General features: G+C 38.8%; 1 protein-coding gene across 3 annotated transcripts in view; it reads left to right on the top strand.

Moving 5' to 3' along the window:
* Positions 1–12,659, top strand: part of LOC102686232 (homeobox protein Meis1) — a 63,810-nt gene extending 51,151 nt beyond the window's left edge. The window contains exons 10-13 of one of the 3 annotated variants that reach the window (XM_015362927.2): positions 5,378–5,436; positions 6,354–6,443; positions 6,846–6,941; positions 10,586–10,676. In XM_015362927.2, coding sequence (XP_015218413.1) covers positions 5,378–5,436; positions 6,354–6,443; positions 6,846–6,904 — 208 coding nt within the window. In that variant the 3' untranslated portion in view covers positions 6,905–6,941; positions 10,586–10,676. Of the gene's footprint in view, positions 1–5,377; positions 5,437–6,353; positions 6,444–6,845; positions 6,942–10,585 lie in introns of all 3 variants that reach the window. The other 2 variants (XM_006638592.3, XM_069180083.1) reach the window with 2 other exon arrangements.
* The last annotated feature ends 2,675 nt before the right edge of the window (positions 12,660–15,334 follow it).

Genomic DNA, 15,334 nt, shown 5'->3' with positions numbered 1-15,334 from the left:
GGAACCAGCATAAAAGAATGGTTTGGGTTTGGGTAAGCAATTTGTTGAGGAACAGTTTTTTTCTCTTGATTAGCAATCACTGAGTGGTGCACTTAAACGGCGTTGCTTGCAATAAGTTGAGGCTAAATGTTAATAATACGCTTTTATGGCATTTGAATTAGCTTTGGCAATTCAGAAAGAAAGACCTGGAATTCGAATTCTTTGCTGAACCACTGAATGGAGTTTTCCTAGCCTTTTGTAAACCTTCATATGTTCAATTGCATGAAAAAGGGATAAAAATGTGCTTGCAGAGAGCAGTCTTTTTTAGCTATAAAGGAGATATTTAATGACACTTAGGTTTGTATTGAACCATGGAGGTTTTCAGTATGCCTAGAAGTTGTGTGGGAGACAGTCCAGTAGAAAGGGTGATAAATGTGTTTTTCTCAGAGAGCTGCCATAGGTCTGTAGATGATGTGACTCAAAGATGTCTAAGCCCAGAGTTACAAATATGGTCAAAGATCAAAACAAATACCATATTTGAATAAACTGGGTGCTGGTTTTGGCCCCCATTCTTCTGTTTATCTTCTCTTGTCCAACTGTAAAGGAAGCTGAATATGATGGGAATAAAACGATGGTGTGCTGGAGTCTCAGTCACTCTGCAGATTAAGGTTAGAGGGTTTTTTAGAAACACTGTGCCAAACTGAGAGGCACCCTTTTTGGTCGACTGGGGAACACAAAGCTGAAATCTTCAAGCTTCAAAAAGGTTTCATGAATGGAGAAAAAAGTAAAACAAAACAGTCAACCCAGTGGCATTCATCATGTAACAGCTTGATGTTGTCTTTGCCTTCGAGTCAATGGCTGGTTTTGTGACACACTGTGTGTTTGAAGTGTCACAAGCACATGTATGTACCCAGTTGACAGTGATTGTGGTGATGCTTGCTGTTCGGTGTGTTTCACTTTACAGAGCCCTGTATATCCAGTCCTTTTAACAAATGCCCCACTTCTGCCGAAGAAGTCGAATTGAGCTTAATGAAAAACCTAGTGATCTGTGTGACTGATGGCTTTGCTGAGCTTTGAGAAATTTCCAGTATTATGTTTCTAAAGTGAGCAGAGAGCAGTGGCTGCGCCCTCACTCAGGTTCTCTCAGTGATATGTTGCAGTCCTGGTCTGGCCTCTGGAGCAAGGAGCAGAAACAAACAGGGGGTGTTGTTTGCCAAACATGACTTCATATGATTTGACTGCATGAATTGTTATTTTTCACTTTCTGTATTTTGATAGCTTCATTTCAGTACATTTAGCAAACATAATTCAGTGACATTAATAACTTGAATAAATGGACCATTGCAATAAAATTGGTAAACATGGGCACCCCATAGTAAAACCTACATACTTGTAGATATAAACTGAAATGTTGTACTTCTGGATAAGTGAGCAGCCACAGTTATACAGTACTTTGAATGACATGCTATTTATTCTGCATTGTCAGTGGTCATTGTGCTTTTTGTCATTGTGGCTAACCAGGCTTGTTTTTATGTAGTAAGGCAGAGGCCCTGAGATGACAGAGTAACTCTTTAAAGTTAACTTCAGAGGTCTTTTAATGGAAATGCTTGACTCAGTTTGGCAAGAGAAACTATAGGGGATTGTGAGGTAATGGCTTCCTACTGTTAAACAACAGTTCTTAATGCTGCCACAGGGATTAAAGAGACCCCCTTGTTGTTTTTACCAAAAGCCCCCTTTGATTTCCCTGTTTTCTTTTGGTGTCAAGATCTACAGGAGAATGTTAAAGGTGATCTCCATATCAAGTGTGGAGATTGGAAGCAACTAATCTTTTCTATATCTGGCTTTCCAGATATACGTAGGCCTTTTTATAGATCCCAAAAATATAACACATGATAATAAATGAAGAAAATGTAGTTGGCTTCCTAGGACAAAACAGAGATATATGTATCAAAAAGTATGGGTGGATATGTGGCGTTACGTTTTAGAAAGCACTATTTGTCACAGAAGCATAAGTAATGTGTATGTGTTGCGTAGCCTTAAGTACTGACCCTGTAAATGTGCCGATGGCACTTTCTTTTATTTTGACTCTAAGACCACCAGCACATTTGGGGTAGGGAGCACCTTTGAATACTACAGTGAGAAGTCGTTAACTTGTATGAATACCAACCATTTTTTAAAAAGTTTATTTTTACAGTGGATCCCTGTAAAGAAGCTGCTGACACCTTCGGAACTCCTCTTTTCCCTCTTTTTTAAATCATTAACAAAAATGACAATTTTGAATTTCCAGCAAGGCGGGAACCGACGCATGTGTTCTGACTAAAATAAATAAAAATAAAAGGAGACCATCGAGATTGTTAGGTGATTTTTTATTGATTGGCTGGATTGCACAAATATAGGTGTGCATAGAGCCAAACATACGTGTGCATATGCACATACGTGTATGTGTCTTTATACTTATATTCTGTGGTAATTACATGGTAGGCTTAGGCTTTCTGCAGAGTATGCTGGAGGTTCACAGTTTTATTTGCTGTAATTGCAGAGTCTTGCAGGCCACTCCAACTGGTTTCAGAACAGAGCCCTGCGTGCTGATTAGAAAGGGTGAGGGGGGAGGAGGGAGGGGGGTGTAAATGGAATTTTCGCAGCAAACAGCTGGATCAGTTTATTTAAACAGATACAGGGTTGAGGGGCTGACCTCAGATTGACTCTACTGGAGGAGGAGCAAAAATGAAATTTTATGACTTTGTGCTGAGACAAAAAGATGCACTTGTTTATGATTTTTCCCTATAGGCATGTCAACATGTGATTGAATTGCAGAATACCTAATTACTTAAGTATAAATAGCCCAGGTTGAAGCACAGATAATAATAAAGTACCTTTTGGAAAGGGGTGTTACAAGCTTGGGCATTTGTTGAAAGCATAACATGGATGCATTATCAACAGTGTAGGTGTCATGGTTTTACATGTAATTACCTACATAGATCCTAAATTACAGTTCTGTTGGGCATGGGGTATTTCAAAGAAGACAATTAGCATGAAGAAATGATATTGAAAATGCAGTTTGAGACGCTTTGTTTATGATCAGTGTTTTGTGGCAAAAAACACAGGTTAGGTGTTAAAAAAGTGCCCTGAAAATCAGCAGTCCCTTCTTGTACAGGCTCCATTATAGGAAAGCAGAACAGCTCAGTATGGCGCTGGCAGTGTGTGGCCTGTATTAATATGTGTGTACAGTTTTCACGTGTGTGTTTGGAAAGCTTGTGATCTTGTACTGATGAACTGTGCTGGGGAGAAGAGGAGCTTCATATGCATTTAGATAGACACACTGAAAGTAACCTTTTGTATCTTCAATCTAGATCTTTCCAGTGATATTTATTAAATTATTCCCTAATTGGTCACGCAACAAAGGCAGCTAATGAAAAAGCAGATTTTTTCATTTTAATTGCCTATTTCACATGGTGTTTGTGGTACACCTGTGCATATAATGAGGATGGAACATTAACAGACCCTTGGCAGACGTGATTACAGTCATTTCCACACTTTAAAAGGAAGTGGTTTTAGACATAGGGAAAGACTGGTGCACTGGATATAATGCACTTAAAAGCGTGCTGATGGAAATAGTGAAGGGAGGAAATTGTTGGTTCTTTTGTGCTTTCTTTGACTTTCAAGTGGTCCTAATTTAATTATTTTTGGGGCATTATTTTCTTTTTGAGCAGGACCTTACAAGTGGTATTTTCCAGTGGCATTTGCTTAAAAATAGCCCCCTATTGTCAAAAGAGAGCAGAATAGTTATGTTCATTGTGTGCCGATGGGAAGTAGAAACTGAACAGACCATAAACGCAATCCTATAGCGAGAAAGGTCATGAAAAGGTGAACTTTTACCCCTAATGGAGGATGCAGCTTTAGTTCACTGCATGGGTTTCTGCTCCTTTTGACTGTCTTCTTAACTGCCAGTCCTCGTGTGTGCGCCTGGAACACAGAGCAGACCATGACCACTTTCAGCGTCGACTCCTAAGGGTTCTTCCTCATTGTGTATAACTTGTCTATTGTTAAGGCATTTGCGCATCTGGCCTCAGATATGGTAAAGACTTCAAGAGTGGACTTGTGATACCATTTTGTAGGCCTGACTGGTTCTCCGATTAAAAAAAACTGGAGGGGTCACAAGCTAGACAACACTGACCTCCAGCTGACCCCAGACTTTAACATAGAGTCAAGAAACGAGAAAGCAATAAAAGGAATGCTTTGCCCGAGACTCCCTCCGCAGGGTGAGCTAGTGGTGATAAAACTCCAGACATTCCCTCATTTGATGGTATACTGCCATCAAGACATTTTTTTCTTCCTTTTTTTTGGGTAACAGTAGGCATTGAAATTTGCAGTTTTCTCGGAAGACGGAAAGAAAGATTATAAGATACCGAAAGAACCATGTAGCAGACAGAAGACAAAGGATAAGATACTTCACTAATTAGGCAAGGCAGCAGATGCCCATATGAACATCTCTTTGTCTGTGCCATTTTTCCTCCATCCTCCCCCCCACAAACCCCCATCAGTACCCCCCCCCTGCTTTTTCAGACTGAAAAGAGTAGTGTGGCCATTGTTTCCTGAAAAGTCTACTAATTCCCCCTTCAAAAGATGAAATGGAAATATCCAACTGCGGTAGAAGCAGGAGGACATAAATCAAGTCGGAACCCCTGAGCTTGCACTACCAAAGGTCGTGAGAGGTCACGGGGTTGTTTCAGAAGGTTTTAGGCTGAGTAAGACCAGAAAGGCCTTGTGGGTTAGAATGGGGGGTTGGGAGTTAGAAACTATGCTGAATATGTTGGTTTAATTATGTGCGTGTGTGTGTGAGTATATAAATATATATATACACTCATGCACCCATGCACAAGCTCTTTTATAAATCAAATTCAGTCACACAGTTTCATCCTTAATGAGTGAAAGAATATTCATGTGCTTCTTGCATTTTGTATCTATACAAAAACATTTGACCGATGCAGAGAGACAAGAACACAAGGCTTTATCATACAAGCCCATACATTTTGACATCAGTAAGTAGAGTAAGAAGAAAAGAGTCTAGTATGAACTTTATTACCATGTTTCCGATGTTTGTTGCATTGTAATACCAATTGTAACACCTTATCAACCTTTTCCCTGAAAAGTGTACTAAGAATGCTCAGGCCAGCTTGCTTTTTGTGTGTCTAGTTGAGAAGTCTGGACAGTATAAAGAAATGTGCTGACAGCTGCTTCATGCTACAGTGGGAGGCACACCGAAGACTGAAATGTGTATTTGTTCGGTATTGTGGCAAAAAAAACAAAACACCTTTTTGTTTGCGAGTGTGTAATCCAATGCAGAGCCCTGTAATACTGTGGCACTAATTGACAGTTTTTTTTTGTTGCTTTCTTTCAGGTTCATTAATGCAAGAAGGAGAATAGTGCAACCCATGATAGATCAGTCCAATCGAGCAGGCAAGTCCCCAATAGTAACTGTATTCAAGTCTCGCAGGCGAAAATCATCCTCAAGCCATTCACCGGGAGGTCTCCTACCTGGTAAATAAACTACCAATGGATGCTGGGATTGAATGACGACTAAAATAACAACACTAATCATTTTGACTTGACTTTTCTTTGAAAGTCGTGTTGCAAAGTAAAATTAAAGGAATATCATTAAATGAAACCGTCTTATTAGTTAAAACTCTGATGTGGTTAGCTGCTTCCTTTTCTAAAACAGAACTGAGACAAACAAAGAAAACTATTAATGTGAGTTATATACATTTTGCTTCCCAGCTTTTTACTTTCTGCTGCAATGACCACTCCCTGGTGCATGGCTTGGTGTGGACTGCTGGAAACTTTATTACCTGTCATAGGGGCTGAAGGGTCAGCGTTGTTGTAGGGACTTGGTAAAGTTCAAAGGCATTGAGGAGGGTAGAACCTTTTTTAATTTTGCTTGAGTAACCCCAAGCAGCTTATTTCTGGATTTAGCTTATTTTATGGGAAGGAAAAATCTTGGATTCGGGGTCTGTTGGTGATGGTAAGCAAATTCATTCTTTTTTCAGTTTTTAACCCTTATTATCTTCTGGGTTTGTTGCTTACATTTTCATATGTTACAGTGCAACGGTTAACAACATGTGAGCAGAAACTGTCTTTCTGTCTATCAGCCGATGTCATAGACCCTCAAAGTCTTTGTCTAGATGTTGATGAGCTCTGAAGTATTTGAAGGTATCGTTATGCACTTGGGTGTCATTTATTTTAGCTGACCATGATTATGGTAACACAAGAGTGCAAATTCTCATAAACACATCCAGACTAGGGTCTTGCCTTGTCCATTAACTGATGGTGAGCACGGATTAAACAGTTGAATAACTGCTGTCCTGTGACCCTTCCAGTAAGTCAAGGAGCTCCATACAATCCAGACGGGCAGCCAATGGGAGGGTTTGTCATGGACGGCCAACAGCACATGGGAATTAGACCACCTGGTAAGGCCTTGGCTTGCAACCCACTCTCCACCCTCCCCACTCAACCCCCCTCCACAGAGTGGCACTGCAGGGCTACACGTTCTCTCATACAGGTAGTCCATCACATCACAGCCTTCACAGCACCTGAGCTGCACCTGAGCTGTCTTGCCTTGCCCTGCTCTTTGCCTCTGCGCACTTGGTCACTCTCGAGCTCCAGCCTGGCCTCGTGGTGTCAAGGGAGGGGTCTTGGGGACGGATGCTCCACCTCCTGCACAAAAACAGTTGTTTCCTTTGTTTTGTCCCCTGTTCTCCCTTCCCTTCCCTTAAAATGGATCTTTTTGGCTCTTTTGGCATCTCTCTGTTTGACTTCTCTCTGGTTGGCTCATCTTCTGGCATATTCTTGAATTTTTATCTCCCTTCTAGGACCTATGAGTGGAATGGGCATGAATATGGGCATGGAGGGGCAATGGCACTACATGTAACCTTCTTCTAGTTAACCAATCGCAAAGCAAGGGGGAAGTAAGTACAAACAGGGTTAAAAATGTGTTATCATTAGGGGATGCAAATTTTCTTTTTCCTGGTGTTTCTTTTTTGGAAGGGTTGTTTTTTATGTTTGATGTTCTTTCCTGCCCATTGCTTCATGCTTGTTCACTCTTCATCGTTTTTCCATTTTTTCCTGCTCCCCCAACCCCTCCCTCCATCTTCTTTTCCAGGTGATAACGTCCTCTCATGCTTTGAAGACAGAGAGGTTTGCCATGTGCAGTTGCTCTGTGTCTCACTATTGCACATTACTGACCACATGACAAAACAAGACGCAGTCATATCGGAGGGGGGTGGCAAGCAAAGGGAGGGGGGGGGGGGGGTAACCATAGCAACAGACTGATTGGCAAAATGTAAGCAGTCTGCAGCAGTGCAAGGAGAGGAAAGAGCATGTCCCCAAAGTGTCATAAATCTGTCTTACCGCAGTTGATGCATGAGTTACATTAATACACTAACCTGTGAGACACCACCAAAAAGGCGAACAGAGACTGTTTATAGGCAAAATAAACACTAGAATACATTTAAATTTATCTAGCATGATTTCAAATGTATGGAATGGGCCTATCGATCTCTACTTTATTCCCCTTTGTCCTTCCCATCATAATAGGATTACTTACGGCGAAGGGGAAAAAGTAGTGCAAAATAGAGGTGTCCGCAGCAGGGTAGGGAGCTTAGCCTAGGCTAATTGACTATATCCAAATTAAATATGCCATCACTAGCAGTGTGACTAATGGACTTGACTTATTCAGTATACAAAAATAGAGATCATTAATGCAGCCTTCTATGGAATGCCTCGTGAAGCAAGCTCTGCGAGAATATCCCAGTTTTTCTGCTGTCACCTCGAAAGCGAAAAATAAGCATTTTTTCATGCATCTGTTTTTTTTCTCTTTATTTAAATTCACATTAAGATTTCAAAGCAGGCAGTGGAGTCAAAATATTGTCAAGTGTTTCACGGGGAAAAAAAAAATATATATATAGTGTGCGAGTCATTTCGTCTTCCGAAAGAGCCGGCATTTCAGCAGGATTGTTGTTTCCTGTAATGTCGTGAAAGCCCTGCTTTAAACAATATCGAATTGCTTGCTGAATCGCATAATTGAACTGCAATCATAGATGAAAACAGTTAAAAGATAAACAGGAGAACACTTTTAGCACACTCCAGAATGCCGCTGCTCCTTGTGCTACATCATTGAAATTTTCTAGCTTGGCTAATTTAAATATTGTTCCTTTAGTTTCTAGGTCAATTAAATGTAAGTGATGTGTTATATGCTTCATGACCAATTAAATTAATAGGTTATTACAAAAAATGTTATCATCCTATTTGATTAAGGGGCTGAGAGTACATTATATTTTATAAGCAATTTTCATTAGTTCAGAAATGTTCCTTTAGGCAAGATTAAGCAGCTATTTGCAAAGGAGCCCCGAGACCTGAAAGGAAGGTGTTCCTAGCAGTCACACTGCAACATTACTTAAAACCAAAGCCAATTAAACCTACTTAGTAGGAGCGTTATGCTTTCTACCCTTGACGATTATGGAGCTTATAGCTCTCAGAAACAATACACCTGTCAGTTCAGATGAACCATAGCAATCCATGCAGAAGACTGAGGCCCTTTGATAGCAGAGAGAATTATTGTTTTATGACTCTTTTTTTTTCTTCCTTTCATTTTTCGTTACCAAAAAATTACCCAAGGGTGGACAAAATTGAGATTTTATTTTCCAGACAATAGTGATTACAGTGAAAGAATTAATTATGAACGTATAGATTTTTGTTTCCATCCAATTTCCCAAATGTTTTAGGTATGCTTTGGTAAGCATGCCCTTCTTGGCGCGACTGGAGAGCTTTGTTTAAGAAATCAACTCTCCCATTATTAAGCATAAGTTTGTTAACCCCTTTTCAGGGTCATGTTTTTTTTAACTTACGCTTTTATTTTTTAAGTAACAGAAATGAGTTCTGCAGTTGTTGGTCTTGTGTGCTCAGTATAAGCGTACACTGTTGATTGACTCCCTTGGCAGTCCTGAAACAGAATGGGTCAGAAACCCAGCTATTGATTTTAGCAAAAAGCCACTTGGGTTTGTTTAAGATCCCCCCCAAAAATGTACGATCAATGCTTGTGTTTCCCAGCTGTTTATCAGTCTAACTGTAGAAACCTTACAAGCTCCTTTTACTGTTCCTTTCAATTTCTTGATGAAGTTTGTAATATTTGTTTTCATCACATGTATTACTTAAACATGTTATGCAGTAAAATGTAAAAGGCTTGAAAGATATGGTAGCACGGATTTAATAATTTTGCTCAATTTAAATATACAGTATAACTTCAAAAACATGGAACACGATAGTGTTATGTTCTAATATATAACGTGTCTGTGTGGAGAATAGAGGCCGGTATTCACAAAAAGCAGTTAATGATATATAACTTTGTATCTGATTTTTATTTGTGAACTGATTTTCGTGTTGCTACAGATTGTGTTCGGAATGGCCCAAGCTGTTGCCAATATATTTGTATTTTAAATCTCTTATTTTCAGAATACAGTTGTAGAAGTATATTTGAGCATGGCCTTTTCATGTCCAGCATCAATTCAAGTTTGTTTCTTGGCAGGGTCTTGTGAGAGAACCAGGCACCTTTTTCATAATTGAAAAAAAAAAAACATTCACAATCCGTCGTAAGATTCATGTTTTACATTAGTCCTACTCCTCATGTATACAGCACTTGATTTCTGAGTTTCTGTGGTGTTGAGTCCTGTTTGTTTCTTGAGGGTAATGCATGCTGTTAAAACAAATTAGAATACCATCTTTCTCTTATGTACTTTCCTGGAGTGCAAAGTATATAAAACAGGCCAAGACAACATCTCTTGTCTGCTTCCATGCTGCATGTAGACTAATATCAATGCTTTCAGAAAGCTAGTTTTCCTTGGGACATTTAATATTTGCAGGGAACAAAAATAACAACCAGATTTAATAAACTTTCTAGTCCAGGTTTCTGGACTGTTCATGTTCCTTTGCTATTGATTATTAAAATGTGTTTTGATGGGCAAGGTCTCTGGTGATTGAATGGTCACAATGTCTTGTCTGTATCAATTGTACATCCCCCATAGGGCCGGGTTTATCAATAACTTTGTGCTTGAGTAAATTCTCAATATTTTAAGAAACACTGCTCATTGTTATGAAAGTAGTCTTTTAAAAAGAAGCATTACAGTGAACTTTTGAGGACTTATTCTTCACAAGACCTTTATTTTAACCTTTCACACAATGTTGGGCAACTTGCTGTTGGGTGTAAAAGAGCTTGAACTGTCCCTGTGTACCCATTAGACGATACAGAATTATTTTCAGAGAGGAGACAAAACTTGAAGATGTATTATTATAGACATTTTAATTATAGTCTTTCTACGATATATCAATCGTTCGCTACTCAGTTTCAAAATTTTATCTTGTGATTGCACTATAATAACTCATATTATTAAATAAGAAGGCTAAAGGCTGAGGGAAATAAACATTTTTGTTACTTCATGACTGCAAAATAGTCGATACTGCATATGTGACTCAAAATCTCAGCTAGTGCTTGTGCTGTTGTGGTAGTAAGTTTATCGAGCCATCTTTTCACCAGCGTTATGCGTCTGTTTTCCTCCAGGGCTACAAGGCATGCCAGGCGATTTCGTGTCTCATGGTGGTCCAATGGGCATGAGTATGGGACAGTCAGGCTACACTCCCCCTCAGATGCCCCCACATTCTGCTCAGCTACGACATCGACCTCCCATGCATTCCTACATTCCTGGACATCCCCATCACCCAGCAATGATGATGCATGGAGGACCACCACACCCTGGAATGCCAATGTCTGCATCTAGCCCCCCAATGCTTAACCCAGGAGACCCTACAATGGGTGGACAAGTCATGGACATCCATGCCCAGTAGTTTTAAGGGACTTTTTTATTATTATTAAAACAAAACAGTTTCTGCTACAGTGGCATCTTTCGTATATTGACTTCATTCTTGCAGTGACTAAGGAGCTCCATTCTTGGCATCAGATTTGGACCAAGGAGAAGCCAATGTTTGTTTTTTTTTACTCCCTGGGACCCTTTACACAGGAAGTGCCCTGGAAAAAAAAAGAAGAAGAATGAAATTATAAATATATCAACTCCTGGGAGGAGGAGGAGGACATGGTGAATATTGTTGTAAAATTACGTTGGACTCTCACGAGAACTGAGAATTAATTATTGTAAATGCTATCGTACTGTTCTGCATATTATGTTGTTTCTTATAGATTTTTTTAAAGGATGTGAACTTTTTTTTCCACACTATGTGTGTGTCATTTCCATAGACTTTGACCTCCTCCCCAAATCTCCTGAACGTTTGAAGACAAAGAAAAACAGGCCTTACATTTACTCTGCAAATGACAGAAAGGGCTTATTTGCAGGATTTTTAGAGCATTAAAATAACTATGTCAGGCGGAAGACTCTCGCCCATCCCAAGATTTCATCCATGTTCTCTGTCTCTCTAGCCTGAGGCTTGCATTTGCATGTCTAATTCATTTACTCACCATATTTGAATTGGCCTGAACAGATGTAAATGGGGAAAGATAGGAGAAGCCGTAGACATCCACTATGATTAATCAGCTGTTGCAGGCAAAGTATTAAGGAGACTGGTAGGAGTAAACATAGAAACCAAAAGGTGTTTATAAGTCTAATTATTACATCAGTGCTTTCATCTCCCCATACTGCAAATCACCAAATGGGATGTGATGTAATCCTAAAATGCAACAAAATTAACCAACTACATTTTTTTTTTTCTGAGACAGACATCAGTCATGTGCGTGTTTTTGCTTTCCATGTTCCCATCTTGGAGAGTTTATGTATACGTTGTAAATAAATTTTTTTGTGCAAAAAAAAAAAGGACTGGAAATAATGAACTGTTGTAGATTTTTTGGGGGGAAACTTTTAGTTTGGTTTGGGTTGGCATGCCTATAAAAAAACACTATATGGGAACAACTTACTGCTTTGTTATGGTTACAAAAGACTGAACGAACAAAAAAAAAACTACTTGTGCAGCGCTTTTTTATCACAAAAACCGATGAACTTAATATAAATTAATAACGACAGCACAGTTTTAGTTTCTGATCAAAACAGTTTGGATTGTATAATAATAGACCCCAGATGTAGCAGTTTTTATTGTGTATAATAATAAAATCCTGATTATAATATATACATATATATCTTGCAGTATATGTAACTTATTCGCCATTCCTATTACACTTGTTGAGAAAAGCCTTCATATTTTATCCTGAAGTTTAGAAAGAAATTGCAGGCAGAGATATTTTTGACCAAAAGCTATAAAAACAAAATACGAGCATCATAAATGTGATTTGGCATTTACATAAATGAAATTATCATGCCACCTAAAGGAATTGTCAGCTAAAAAAGTTGTTCTTGGCATCACTTTGTTTATATTGTTCTTCTGCTTATACTATGCATCCTTTGTAAAACATTTGTAAGCATATTGATATAGATGGGTAAATGAGAAGCAAAATATACACATTTTTAAGTAGAACTTCAACACTTTAAGTGTAACGGTTAACTATTTCAGACAGTTACTGAGCTCAATCATGAACATACTAGAATGTGGATTTATATATTAGTGCAAATCGTATACTTTGCTCATTTCTTGGGAAATTAGCTCCAGATTAGGATTACAGTAGATAAATCACTTGTTTTTGTCTCTGAGTGTTTCTTAATGACCGTCGGTACCACAGATAAAGTACAAAACTAAAGTGTTATTTAAGAAAAGGAATGCTGAATGGTCATTAGAACAAGATAATGCCAGCACTAAACATTTTATTAAACATCTGTGGCCTTGTACGAACAAAAGCAGCGTTAAACCTGGGAACGTGTTGCTATTTTTATTTTCTTCTCCTGATGCTTTGCTTCTAACTTTTAGCAAGTGGCACTGTCTGTGAAGTTTACTCCTCAGAATTGATTTAAGAAATTTCATATGTGCTAATGCTTTGGTAGAAAACTACGGATTGTCTGACATTTCAGCTTTAATCTTCGTAATTGCAGCTGGGAGTTGGGAAAAAAAGAAAATGAAAAAAGGTAGGGCACTGAGTGACTAGATTGTTAGTTATCCCTGCTGGGCCTCCCGATCTCCCTGCAGGAGGAGGAGGAGATGGGCTGTAGTTGGGGATCTGGGGTTTGTACAGCCTGACTATATATAGCCATGGGCTGTTGGCCTCACAAGTGGTAACAGATAGGTGAAGCATCACAGACGCAAATAAAAAAGTATTAAAGACCATATTCTTACTATAAGTAGTAGTAGCAGTGGATGAATATTTTTATAAGAAATCTTTTTAATAAGAAATTATTCAATTATTTTTTTAAAGAAATACAAGGAAAATGGTTTGTATTCTGTCTAAATCATATTTAATAATCAGGCTTTTTTCACATCTTTGTTTATTTCCCCCGTCACATTTTTCCTAGGTGAGCACTATGTATGACAAAACTGAAATGTGTGACGCATCAGTCTGTTCTGAGGCATCCCTAAACTGCACTTTTCTTAAACCCCTGGACATGGAGCAAGGCGCAACAAATGAGTCGGCCAATATGATGTTGGGATTGTCTTGGAGGAACTGGAAGGAGGGGCTGGTAGGGGGGGACAGTCCGGATACAAATAGGGAATTATCCCTCGTTTAGCATTAAAATTCATTTAGATAAAATTGCCACAAACATGTAAATGGGAAGATTAGTTCCTCCTCACGCCTTATTGCACCCAGTCAATGGCCCAGTTAAGAACGTTTTAAATTCTGTATTCTCGAGCCGCCTGGTGTTTCCTAGATACTCCGAAAATCAGAATGACGAGAAGTTCCGCTGGCAACTAGGAAAAAGTTGTATTTTTAACTCGACAGAAGTAAGACACTGCATCTCATCAGCTATCGAAAACTAAAGAAAAATCCAGTTTACAGGGAAACCGTTTCTTGTACGGTAAACAAAACCATGTATAAATCAATATGCCTTCCCCTTTCGTTCTCCCGGACCTGCGTTTGTAAAAAAAAAGATTTATTTTTGTTTTTACAGCCTAACCTTAGCCAAAATGCTATTTGCACTGAAGAAACTGGGGCTTAAAAAGCGCCGACGTTTTAATTACACTGCTCCTTTTCCACGGCGAGCTAGGACATTTTCGGTTTGAAATTCCACAGCCATGCAGCTCAGGAGACCCAGCTACGCAGCTACAGATAAATCCCATGTTTGACTGCCATCTTTAGGGGATCTGGAAAACTGTAATTGGAAGTATTTATTTTGAACATAGTTTTTAACGAAGCTCATTTGTTCTAAAAAAACTTTCCAGTCCTACCAACAAAAGATTATGTCAAAAACAGTGTTAATCTAAAACACTAGACACAGAGCAATCCGCTTATTTTGATATATTTAACTCGAAAACTGGCAAGTTATCTTACAAACGGTGAACTGGACATTATTTATTTAAATTGCATTTACTTTGTGTATTTTAAACAGTATGATTTCGGTTCTTTCAACTAGAAAATAATGTCGTTGAGCTCAAGAAACTGAAATCTATCTCGTTTTATTCAAACATGTGGAGAGCTCGTATTTTTTTTTATTTTTCCCGATTGTTTAGACATCATCTGTCCTCTTGTCTTCAATTGTCTTCAGGACATAAATCAACACACAGGTCAACCCATGCAACCTCGATTAAGGTGACTCGTGATTTTGGAAATTCGAATTAAGTTTATTTTATGAGTGTTCCTTGCTCATTTAAGAACGCCCATTTTTGTGGTTTTAAGAAAACAAAGTTAACAGTTCGGTTATTCACTCTTAGGTTGTCTCGCCTTCATTTGCGAATCACTCTGTGTCGATTCAAGTCGTTTTAATTCACAGATTACAATCGGAGTTTGCTAAACACGCGAACCACCGCAGTTCTTCCGGGAATAGTAGTTTCAGGTGTGCTGTAGTTAAAAACAAACGGAGATAAGTTACAATAATAATACAATGAAACCTGTTTGTGGTACATCCTTGGTTTGATACATATGAAATCACCTACTGCGGTGTAGTAATTACTGGAGCGAGGGAGTAAGTGTTAAGTGTTGATATACAACTGTTTTAGCTTCTCAAAAGCTTACAGAAAAAAGAAAAGGTATTGCAAAGCATGTAACTAGTAGAAATAAAGGCTGATTGCATGTCGGTCTACCTCCTCTTATGATTTCCCTAACTTAACAACTTTTAATGCGGCAGTGCCACCGGGAGATTTTTATATATTGCTTACATGTTTTACTGAAGAGTTAAGAAAGAAACCTAAAGAAAACGGCCGAGCTTGAAAAAAATTGAACATCAATGGAAATTTCATCATTAACAGAGCCCCCGCAGTCAACAAT

This window comes from Lepisosteus oculatus, chromosome 17 (assembly GCF_040954835.1).
Source record: "Lepisosteus oculatus isolate fLepOcu1 chromosome 17, fLepOcu1.hap2, whole genome shotgun sequence".
NCBI classification, from domain to species: domain Eukaryota; kingdom Metazoa; phylum Chordata; class Actinopteri; order Semionotiformes; family Lepisosteidae; genus Lepisosteus; species Lepisosteus oculatus.
Note: the sequence above shows the minus strand (reverse complement) of the source record. Positions and strands in the feature narration are given on the sequence as shown.